At 46.4% G+C, this 12,429-nt stretch overlaps 1 protein-coding gene across 2 annotated transcripts in view; it reads left to right on the forward strand.

The window, feature by feature from the left end:
- The window catches only part of ADK (adenosine kinase), a 448,015-nt gene that overhangs the window by 93,263 nt on the left and 342,323 nt on the right, over positions 1–12,429 (forward strand). For both annotated transcript variants that reach the window (XM_040434741.1, XM_040434742.1), the window contains exon 2: positions 2,901–2,975. In XM_040434741.1, the coding sequence (XP_040290675.1) occupies positions 2,901–2,975 (75 nt within the window). The remainder of the gene's footprint in view (positions 1–2,900; positions 2,976–12,429) is intronic.

Consider the following 12,429-nt stretch of genomic DNA (forward strand, 5'->3'; position numbering starts at 1 on the left):
ACAGTGCATTGGTGATACCACTATGGAGGCATGTGAGTCTGGCTGTGAGTTGGTTTCTAGCATTGTTCGGACCCTGTTCACACACCAAAGGCAGTTTAGTGGTAGGACCCCATGCTTGCTGAGACACTGTGACGTGGTGCATGAGGGGCTTGATATGTTCCTGACTGGAGGTTATTGGCAAAGTTCTCAGCTTTTAACATCGGCTTGAGGAATTGGCTAGTATTGTCAGTTGCGTATCATTTTGGTGCATTTTTTGCAGTGATTTTTTTTTTGTATGTTTTTTTTCCATCTGCACATTGTTTTATTTTGTGTAAGATGTCCTTGTGGTGCATGTGGTCCGCCCCGTCATGCTCCATTGTACGCATTTTTTGTCGGGGATTGCCGTTCTGCGGACCGCATGTGGAGGAATTGCTCCCCCGGTTAGACACACTACAGTGTCTGGGTTTGGAGCATTTCCACCCATTTAGGCCACTTTTTTCAGTGAGTTTGTTTCTGTAAACTGCAGAATCCGGGTAACGGATATAAAATTTGGTTTGACTGTTAACCCGTGATGTGTTGCAGAAGAAAATCTATTAAAATTTAAAATGTCCTAAAACAATATTATACACTGCTCAAAAAAATAAAGGGAACACTTAAACACAATGTAACTCCAAGTCAATCACACTTCTGTGAAATCAAACTGTCCACTTAGGAAGCAACACTGAGTGACAATCAATTTCACATGCTGTTGTGCAAATGGGATAGACAACAGGTGGAAATTATAGGCAATTAGCAAGACACCCCCAATAAAGGAGTGGTTCTGCAGGTGGTTACCACAGATCACTTCTCAGTTCCTATGCTTCCTGGCTGATGTTTTTGGTCACTTTTGAATGCTGGCGGTGCTTTCACTCTAGTGGTAGCATGAGACTGAGTCTACAACCCACACAAGTGGCTCAGGTAGTGCAGCTTATCCAGGATGGCACATCAATGCGAGCTGTGGCAAGAAGGTTTGCTGTGTCTGTCAGCGTAGTGTCCAGAGCATGGAGGCTCTACCAGGAGACAGGCCAGTTCATCAGGAGACGTGGAGGAGGCCGTAGGAGGGCAACAACCCAGCAGCAGGACCGCTACCTCCGCCTTTGTGCAAGGAGGAACAGGATGAGCACTGCCAGAGCCCTGCAAAATGACCTCCAGCAGGCCACAAATGTGCAAGTGTCTGCTCAAACGGTCAGAAACAGACTCCATGAGGGTGATATGAGGGCCCGACGTCCACAGGTGGGGGTTGTGCTTACAGCCCAACACCGTGCAGGACGTTTGGCATTTGCCAGAGAACACCAAGATTGGCAAATTCGCCACTGGCGCCCTGTGCTCTTCATAGATGAAAGCAGGTTCACACTGAGCACATGTGACAGACGTGACATAGTCTGGAGATGCCGTGGAGAACGTTCTGCTGCCTGCAACATCCTCCAGCATGACCGGTTTGGCATTGGGTCAGTAATAGTGTGGGGTGGCATTTCTTTGGAGGGCCGCACAGCCCTCCATATGCTCGCCAGAGGTAGCCTGACTGCCATTAGGTACCGAGATGAGATCCTCAGACCCCTTGTGAGACCATATGCTGGTGCGGTTGGCCCTGGGTTCCTCCTAATGCAAGACAATGCTAGACCTCATGTGGCTGGAGTGTGTCAGCAGTTCCTGCAAGACGAAAGCATTGATGCTATGGACTGGCCCGCCCGTTCCCCAGACCTGAATCCAATTGAGCACATCTGTGACATCATGTCTCGCTCTATCCACCAACGTCACGTTGCACCACAGACTGTCCAGGAGTTGGCAGATGCTTTAGTCCAAGTCTGGGAGGAGATCCCTCAGGAGACCGTCCGCCACCTCATCAGGAGCATGCACAGGCGTTGTAGGGAGGTCATACAGGCACGTGGAGGCCACACACACACTACTGAGCCTCATTTTGACTTGTTTTAAGGACATTACAATAAAGTTGGATCAGCCTGTAGTGTGTTTTTCCACTTTAATTTTGAGTGTGACTCCAAATCCAGACCTCCATGGGTTGAAAAATTTGATTTCCATTTTTAATTTTTGTGTGATTTTGTTGTCAGCACATTCAACTATGTAAAGAACAAAGTATTTCAGAAGAATATTTAATTAACTCAGATCTAGGATGTGTTATTTTTGTGTTCCCTTTATTTTTTTGAGCAGTGTATTTGCAAAATGATGCCGACATAAAGTAGACATATGGGGAATGTTACCTCATAAAATATTTATTACTTAACAAATTCTGTTTTAAAAGCAGAGAAAGAAATTTAGAAAATGGTGAAATTGACTCAAATATAAAGTACAATGTGTCGCGAGAAAACAATCTCAGAATGGCTTGGATAAGTAAGTGTTACCACATAAAGTGACACGTCAGATTTGCGAAAACTGGACCGGGGTAGAAGGGGTTAAGTGTATTGAGAACAATGTAACTTAATTATATCTACGTAAAAATGAATATATTTTTTTTTAAGACCTTTTGTATAATCCTTACTAATCTACTAAAATAAGTTTTAGGCCAGCCGCCAGACACACAAGATAGTTGAATGTAGTGTATTGTCCAGTTCTGACCTCAACTCCTCTGACAAGATCACAGCATTAGGCCTCATGCACATGAACGTATTATAGTTTCCTGTCCGTTTTTTTTGCGGATAGGATGCAAACGCATTCATTTCAATGTGTCCGCAAAAAATGCGGCCAGCACACTTGTGCTCTCCGCATTAGTATGTCTGTTCCGTAGCCCCGCAAAAATATGGAACATGTCCTATTCTTGTCCGTTTTGCAGACAAGGATAGGCATTGTTAATGTTGCATGTTGTTACTACACCATGCATGCATGAAATAAATAATTATCTATAATTTTATCCTTTTTTTTTTTTCTAGGGAAAATCTCCTTTTTGGCATGGGAAACCCTCTCCTGGATATCTGCGCTGTTGTGGACAAAGACTTTCTGGACAAGTAAGCTTTCCACACATTGTTTGTACCTTCTTAAAGGGAATGTGTTATTAGAAAACAGCTTTACTTTTTTATCAAGTTTTTGTTAAACATATTTGTAAAGAGCTTTTGATGTTTTTAAATTTCCATGTCCCTTTCTATATAAAAAAAACATGTTAGCCAATTAAACAGGTTGGCCCATCTCAGACTTTGATGGCATATCACTAGGATATGCCATCAGTCAGAGGTCCTTGTCCCACCTCGGGACTCTGCCCCTATCTTCAGAATGGGGTTCTCAAAATGGAGGGTGCACCGCAATTGTGTAGGTACTCTCATTTCACTGAGTTCCAAAAATAGTGCACTCGCACAGCTGTTTTCAGAAATTACATAGCAATGAATGGAGAGCATCAAAGTATGTGCGGTGCACTCTCCACCTCAGGAGCCTCGTTCTTGAGGTAGGTGGGACCTGCACCTATATGACTTTGGCATATCATATTTTTGGTTCTTTTAATTAGTGATCGCCTTATTTTAGGCATATGTGGGAAAAATCGGTGTATTTCAATTAAAAGCACCGTTAGTTCCATGGTACAGTACATCTTAGATGGTATTATCATCCGTAATATAAAACAATGCAACTACAATGTACATAAACTTAAGACTGGTACAGAGGAGGAGAGAACCCTGCCTGTAAGAGCTTACAATCTACAAGTGAAAGGGGTGAGGGTAAAGGCTGTGTGGTGAGCATGCGAGGAGTGAAGGGATTGGCATAGAGGAGAGGTAGATTAACTGGGCATGCCCAGTGACACATTTGAAGCTGTTGCCCTCCGGAGCTTCTACATCGCGTAGCCAGTCTACGGTACTGCGCCTGCGTGACATTTCACAGAGAGGGAAGGCGGCAAAGAGTTCAGGTGTGGGCAGTTACTTATGCAGGAAGAGGCATGCGTGGGCTCTGAAGGAAGGCTGGCTGGGCACTGTAAGGGGGAGTTCCTGGGCTCCAGATTAGGATGAGTGCCCCTCTGGGCACCTTGGACACATAAAAAGTGGATTTTATCGCTAATGAAACGAAAAATGAAGACTACAGCAAGAAATAAGGTATTTTATTGTACATGGCAGTAGTATCACTTTAATATGCTCATACCAGGTGACAGATTCCCTTTAGGCCTCTTTTACACGACCGTATGGCTTTTTCAGTATTTTGCAGTCCGTTTTTTTTTTTTTTAACTCGTTTTATTGAAGTTTAACAAGAAAGGCATGTTACATCATTAGAAAACAAGGATTAATACATCCAGGGCATATCTCACGCAGGAGATACAGTGTTAGCTCTGCATTACATGACAGTTCTACATTAAATCCGATACAGTATAAAGGTTTTCATGATCAAATAACGTCTGGAGGTTGCATGATGGAGGAGACATAGCCTTAATATACACGTTAGCATAGTATTATACATCGGTTACATAGTACATACAAGCATTATGCACAGTCAAAGGGGATGCACACCATTCGCCCCACACTTTATCAAAACTTTTGCGGACACTTCCTGTGGATAAAGACAACCTTTTCCATGCTGACAGCCTGATTGACCAGCGACTTCCATTGGCCCAACGTAGGCACTCTATCATCCATCCATCTCAGGGCAACAGCTTTCCTGGCAAAGAATAAGGTTTCACTCAGAAGTATTCTGTGATGATGACCCCAAGCCTCCTCATCAAGGATGCCGAGTATACAGCTTTTTGGACATAGCGGCACTGTATTTGGGACTATAGCGGTCAGTACTCCTACCACTGCTGCCCAAAAGCTATTCAAGTATGAGCAGTCCCACATGAGATGCCAAAAATCTGCCCCTTCCTGATGACACCTATGACATTTACTATGTGGCAGTCTACCCATTTTCTGCAATCGAACAGGTGTAAGGTAACTTCTTTGCAGGATAAACAGCTGAATCAGCCTATAAGTGACTGACGGGGAGACCCGCGCTGGAGACAGCAGCGCTTCATTCCAATCGTCAGCTGATGGGGAAGGGATGGAATTTCTCCATTTCCCCTCAACAGCAAGGGGATTCATCAGCGTGCGATTATTAAGCAGATGCGTATAGAGCGCAGAGATAATGCCTTTCGGGCCCTGTGATCTAAGAACTCCTATCAGAGGGTAATTAGAAATTTTCCGGCCACCTGCCCCGAACTGTGCCGTTAGCGCATGTCTCAGTTGCAGGAATCTAAAAAAGAAAGAGCGAGGCAGTTAAAACCTCTCCTGCAGCTGAGAGGAGGAGCACAGATTACCCCCAACATATAAGTCACTCAGTTTGCTAATTCCCTGCGCCTTCCACCATCTAGCTCCCTCCAAATCTTTTAAGTGGGCAAACATGGGATTGTCCCATAGCGGGATGTCATCTGGGATATCATTAAACGACCTCATCTTCGCAGCGGTCCATACCTGATGGGCCATTCTGTGAATAGGGAGCAAGCGCATGGAAATAAAACGCGGTCCTTCCAGCACAGGCCATAGAGAGGATAATCCTAAATGCTCTCTAAGATAGTATTCTGCATTAGGTAGGTCAGATGCCTGAACCCAGGGGGTTAGGAATTTCAGCTGTCCAGCTAGGTAGTAAAGGAAGAAATCGGGTAGAGCAGCGCCACCCTCTAGCTTGGGCCTCTGTAGGACTTGAAGGGACAGCTTCTGTCTGGATTCCCCCCACACAAATTTAGTCACTAACGAATGAATGCTAGCAAAGAAACCCTGCGATATCGGGGTGCACGCATGCGCCAGCAGATACAACCCTTTGGGCAAGAGAGTCATCTTGACCAGATTTAATCTTCCCATGATAGAGAGAGGTAAGGTGCTCCATGTCCTGAATTTATCCATGAACATGGGCTCCAGGGATGCAATATTCAGGGAGTATGCCAACTGGGGATCCCTAGTGATAACAACACCTAAATATTTGAAAGAGTCTACAACTGGCAGATTGCAATACTGAGGGGGCCACGTGTGTGTCCACAAAGGCATGAGTGCTGATTTCGTCCAATTTATGTGTAAACCCGAGAACTCTCCAAACTTGCCAATTATGTCGATTGCTCTAGGGAGTGTCGTCTCGGGTTCATCCATAAAGAGAAGGAGATCATCCGCATAAAGTCCGACTTTGTCCGTTCTGTCGCCCATGGATATCCCCTTGAAGACCTGATCTTGTCGAATCCTTAAAGCAAGGTGCTCTATGGCAATGGCAAACAAAAGTGGCGACAGAGGGCAACCTTGCCTGGATCCCCTGTGAAGGCTAAAGGAGTCAGATATCGAACCATTTACAAGTACATTAGCCTTGGGGAGGTGGTACAGAATCTCCACCCACTCAATAAATCTAGGGCCAAAACCAAAGCAGCGTAGCACTTCTAGTAGGTATACCCACTCCACAGAGTCAAAGGCCTTGGCAGTATCCAGGGATGCCATGGCCCAGCGCTTATCCCCTGCCACTCCCACTTGCGCTATGACCTGCGCCCTTCTAATGTTGTCAGACGTAGACCGTCCCGGTATGAACCCAGACTGGTCTTTGTGTATGACTGTGGCTATCACCTTATTTATTCTGGAGGCAAGCAGTCTCGTGAGTATTTTATAATCCAGGTTCAGGAGTGATATCGGCCTGTATGACCCACACTCCAAAGGATCCTTGTCTGGCTTCAAAATAACCACTATAGTGGAATCGTACATCGAATCCGGGAGTCTACGCCTTTGCTGTGCCGCCTGGTAAATTTTAAGAAGCTCGGGCCCTAGCACTTCGGCATATTTTTTGTTAACTTCTACCGGGATCCTGTCTGGGCCAGGTGCTTTACCAGTAGGCAGCTCCGTCATTGCCATCTGAATTTCCTCTAGCGAAATGTCAGCCTCCAATGAAATCCTATCCTCCTCACCAAGCTGCGGGTGTATGACCTGCCCCAGATAAACTCCCAACTCTTGAGCGGAGTATTGAGCCTCCGATCTGTAGAGATCCTGATAAAATCCTTTGAATCTATTTAGTATATCACCCACTGATTCCACCACCTCCCCAGCTGTGCCCTTTATTCTAATGACCGGGGGAGACATATTGTTATTGCGCACAACGTGGGTTAGCAGTTTGCCTGCCTGGCTACCCAACTCAAAATTCTGTTGCTTCAAAAAGAACAGCTTGCGCTCACTCTTTTCCCTGAGATGCGTCATATACATCCTGCCTTTTAACATCCAGTCCTGCCTATTCGCATCAGTGGGGTCAAACCTGAAGGAGTTCTCAGCTGCCTTACAGCTAGAGTGCAGCTCTAGCTCCTTGCGCGCAGAGTCCCTTTTAATATATGATATGGATGACTTAAGACACCCCCTCAGATAGGCCTTTAACGTCTCCCAGAGAAGCAGTCCATCCGTCATCTCATCCTGCATTGCAAGGAATACCTGGAGTTGATCAGGGACTCTGTCATGAGAAGACATCAGAGACAACCAAAAGGGGTGCACGCGCATCTTGACACTCTGCTTGATGCCATTATATAGGGTAAACTGGGCTAAAACCGGAGCATGATCCGAGGGGCCCTGTGGTCCATATTCAATATTACCAAGGTCCGTATATACTGCCGCATTGCCAAATATATAATCTATTCTGGACAGGGCACCCCTGGCGGGGGTGAAGCAAGAGTATTCCCTCCGAAGAGGGTAGCGCAGCCTCCATATCCAGCCACCCAAGTTCAGACGCAATTCTAGCTATATTAGTGTCACTGAGTGTGATTATCCACTCTCCCCCCGGGGCGAAACCTGTCCAGATCCTCATGCATCACTAGGTTAAAGTCTCCCATGCAGAGAAGTTTGGCATTGGGGTATTGCGCTACAAATCCCATCACCACCTGGAGTATGGTTATAGTAGCTGGGGGAGGGGGTTGTAAATGTTTACTACATATGGAGCGCAGTTAATAAAAGCGTACACCAGGATATATTGGCCTTCAGGATCCACAACCGAATGTTGGACCTCCCACCTGATATTCTTGTGGACAAGCAAAGCAACCCCTCTAGAGTGTGTAGACCCATATGCATTTATTGACCATTGAACCCAAGGTTTCTTAATCCTGTTCCCTGTCTCTGGAGTCAAATGGGTTTCTTGCAGACCCAGAATATGAGGACCGCACTGCCTGATATGAGAGAATACAGAGATCCTTTTTCTCGGGCTACCCAGACCCCTCACATTCCATGACATAACCTTAAAATCAGCCATCTCGACTTAGTGATCTAGTCTCCTTGTAATTCAGCCATCCTCCAGCATATAAACCTTGTCTGCTGACATCGGACCTTCTCATGCATACCCGTCGTGATATCACACCATGCTTTACATACCATGCCTTTAACAGTATGAACCATCTATAACATAATAACAAGATAACAAATGAGTGAATAACTCCATAGTCGATGACATCTGTCATCTCGTATCGTGGCTGATGTCACGGGGACCTGCATAGTACATTAGGGTGATAAACCTATGCAGGTATCCGCTCAACCCCATATCAATAAGACATCACTGGTTATAGCAATTTAGCAAAATCAAAACTAGAAAGAGGAGGGGGCAAAAAGGGGGGGGGAGGGAGGGAGGGGATCAGGCATTGAGGACAAGGAAAGTAAAATGGAGGGGACAACCACAATCATGATGACATATGTATAGGAACGACCCGCAGGTATCATTTCCGCAGTTGTAAGCATCACAGGGCCACTCCATAGACCAAACTAGGAAATCAAAGTCTTAGATGCCCGTGGAAGCACAACATTACCACTCAGGAGACCTGCAGTTGTCCTAAATGCGAAATCCTCAGTGCGGTTCTGGACGGCTTGGCATTTTGAAGATCCGATCTTCCGCCTCCTTAGGGTCCACAAAGACAGTCTTCTCTCCATCTACCACCCTAAGGCGCGCTGGATAAGCCATGGAGTACTGTAGATTCATATCACGAAGGCGCCGCTTAATAGAGATGAAAGTGGCCCTCTTCTTTTGCAGCTCAGCCGAGAAGTCAGGAAACAAGCGAGATATCAAACATGATGGAGTGAATATATCACTGTTTCTCGCTTGCCCCAGAATTAGATCTCTGTCCTTCCAATTAAGCAGCTGCGCCAGCAAAGGCCTTGGGGGAGCTCCAGGAGGGGGAGGTCTGGCAGGAACCCGGTGAGCTCGCTCAACTGCGTAGGCACCAGAAAATGGCGCATCAGGGAACTGTGCCTTGAACCAGAGTTCCAGGAAGGTAGCTGGGTCCGAGCCCTCCTCTCTCTCAGGTAGCCCCAGGATCCTGACGTTATTGCGCCTGGCCCTGTTCTCAAGGTCGTCGCATTTTTGCTGCCACAGGCCCACAGACCTCTCCACAGCCTGCATTCTGCTTGCCAGAGGCCTAGTAAAGTCCTCCAAAGCGGAGACCCTGTCCTCCGTGTGGCGCACTCGCTCTCTGAGCTGCTGCACATCCTGTCTGAGCAGGCCCAAGTCCACCTTCACCTCCTCGATTTTACAGGTAAGGGACGTCTGGCAGGTGGAGATTGCAGCGAGGAGCTGATGAGAGACAGCCTTGAGTGTTACCTCTGGTTCTTCCGCTCCCTCCGCTTCTGTCTGCAGCGCTGCTTGACCTCTTGTCACCGCCGCCCGTGGCGTAGTAAGACCAGCGGCGCCATTTTGGGCCTCTTGCTGGACATATTCTTTAAGCTTTTCAGCCGCATATTGTGCCTTACTGGGGCCCATGTCTGTCTTCCCAGGTTTCCTCTTCCTCCTCTGCACTTGCCACTCGTCTTTCTGTGTAGCCAGGGTGTCAGGATGCTGAAGGATTTAGATCGGGGTACGGAGCAGAGCTCAAGTGCGTGCGCTCATGTCGGCCACGCCCCCCCTGCAGTCCGTTTTTCACGGATCCGTTCCGTTTTTTTCCCGTTCCGTTTTTTTCCGTATGGCATATACAGTAATTACATAGAATAAATCGAGCTGGGCATAACATTTTCAATGGATGGTTCCACAAAAACTGAACGGATACTGAAGACATACGGATGCATTACCGTACGTGTTCTGTTTTTTTTTTGCGGACCCATTGACTTGAATGGAGCCACGGAACGTGATTTGTGGGCAATAATAGGACATGTTCTTTCTTTCAACTGAATGGAAATACGGAAACTGAATGCACACGGATTACATTAAATTTTTTTTTTTTTTTTTGCGGAACCATTGAAATGAATGGTTCCGTGTACGGAACCCAAAAACGGCCGTGTGAAAGAGGCCTAAGTAGAGAGAGCAGATGTGGTGTGTGGATTGTTGGTTGAGGCTTTCTCATCTTTGATCAATTTTACGTTTGAAATACAAGGCAAAGTCTTTGGCTGATATGAGGCGTATGGGAGGGGGAACTGGGGCAGAGTAAAGAGTTAAATTATTTAAAAAGATTGGTATTGTGGGAAAGATGTTTTAAGAGTAATAAAGTATCCCTGTTTAGAACAGCTTGTCCGTATCTAATGAAGTCTTCCTTGGAGTGGATTTTTTGTGTCATTCTGCCGCTTTGGAAGCTTGTCTCAGCGGTTTTGTCTGGCGAGTGTGCCACAGTGGTTGAGTGATTTGATGGGTTCTGCTGTGTGATAGGGGTGACAGTCAAGGGCTGAAGTAATTGTGGTGTAGTAGGAAACGGCAGCTTTGTCTGTGTCTTGCAGGGAAGATATAGTGGACAAAGGTAAGCGAGTCAGTGTGTGTGTGTGTGTGTGTGTGTGTGTGTGTGTGTAAAATGGAGAGATGTTTGCGGTTCCTCCAAGGGTTTACTAGTTTATGGACTGGAGGAGCAGTTGAAGTTAGTGGTTGAGAATACAAGAAGATTGTAGTCAAAGAGGGAGAGGAGAGTGAGATTAGATAGGTAGTAGAGGTGGGTTGAGCCAAGGTCTGTTGTGTGTCAAGCTCTGTGGGTGGCAATGGAAGGCTATTGTCTGAGGCCAAAAAAGGAAGTAAGAGATAAGATTTTGGAGGCAGTTAAGAGGCATGTGTCAGTAGGGATATTGAGGTGTGCAAGCCAGGTAATGAAATAAAAAAAAAGGCAGTAACAGGTCCTGGTGGACGGTAGATGACGGCTGTTTGCAGGTTGAAGGGAGAGTAGACAGAGTAAAGAAAGGAGGTTGAGGAAGGGTGGAGATGGGTTGAACAAGCAGTTACCTGATAGGAGGAGGCCAACACTACCACCATTTGTCTGAATGAGGAGTGTGGGTAAACTAGTAAACTGTTACATAGAGTGCAACAGGGGAGGCTGTGTGGGTCAGCCAGGTTTCTGTGAGATCAAGGAATACAAGTTGTTGGGAAATAAAGAGGTTGTGGATGTAGAAAAGCTTATTGCAAACAGAACGGGAGTTCCATAATGCTCAGGATAGATAAACTGGAGGAGTAGGGCTCAGGTGAATGGGTATGGGGTTTGAGGAGTGAGAGCAGTTAGTGGTAGTGATCATCGATAAAAGGGAGATAGCAGCAGTTTTCATCGAACTGCTTCTCGGCAGATCCGATAGGCTGTTCCCAACTGGAACATCTTGCCGGATTTGCTTACCGCAAATGGGAAACAGGCCTTAGTTGAGGGAGCCCATGATTAGGAGATGTCTCCAGCAGTCAGAAGTAGCAAGAGTGATAGTAGGTGTGTGTAGGATAGGCCATGAGGTGGCTGAGTGTGGTTAGAGGGGAAGGTTTTAGTGCATAGGTGGTCAGCAGAGGTAGCCATTTGAGAGGGTAGGTGAAATAGTTCCTTGCTTGGTGTAGGCATAGTGGGGTGTAACGGATCACCTGGCACCCCGACCGGGTACCTCCGTTGAATGAATGCTCCTAGTGCTTTCCGAGGACTCCAAGCACTCCACTTGACACCGTACGCACTGCAGACCCCACGAACCGCCGAAGCTTGGTTGAGGTCTCACCGTCTCCTACCCACCCTGGACCTACGACAAGGCTCCAGGCTCCAGTGGGTGGACCTCTCCTAAAACCAGAGAGCAGGAACAGCCCTTAAAAGAGCTAGTAGTTATAGCCAGGGGAGTATACACGTATAGCAATCCCCACACACATGAGACGAGGCTCTATGTTGAAGGTGAAACAGGAACTGACTGTACTTCACGTACAGCCTCTTTTATTCACAAACCAAAAACATAGTACTGCCCACAGGGGTTTGAAATACAACCAATCAGTAATTAACAACACATACAATGTAACTACAGCAACCAATCGTTCACGCCCCCAGAGGACCAGAATGAAGACTGGGACATAGGACAACATATCCCCACAATGCATCATGGTCTCCTCCCCTCTGTCTGGAGACAACCTGAGGAGCAATCCAATTATCTCTCAGAACAAAGGGAGATCGCCAATACACATGTAGATACAACAGGACAGACATCACCATTTAAACACACAATGGGACAATGGCACAATAGAAACACACCCAGCATTTTCCTCCCAAGCTGACAAGTTACAATTATTATAGATTGTTACAACTTTGTGAGTTTACATTGGCCATAC

Source organism: Bufo bufo, chromosome 6, assembly GCF_905171765.1.
Source record: "Bufo bufo chromosome 6, aBufBuf1.1, whole genome shotgun sequence".
Taxonomy (NCBI): domain Eukaryota; kingdom Metazoa; phylum Chordata; class Amphibia; order Anura; family Bufonidae; genus Bufo; species Bufo bufo.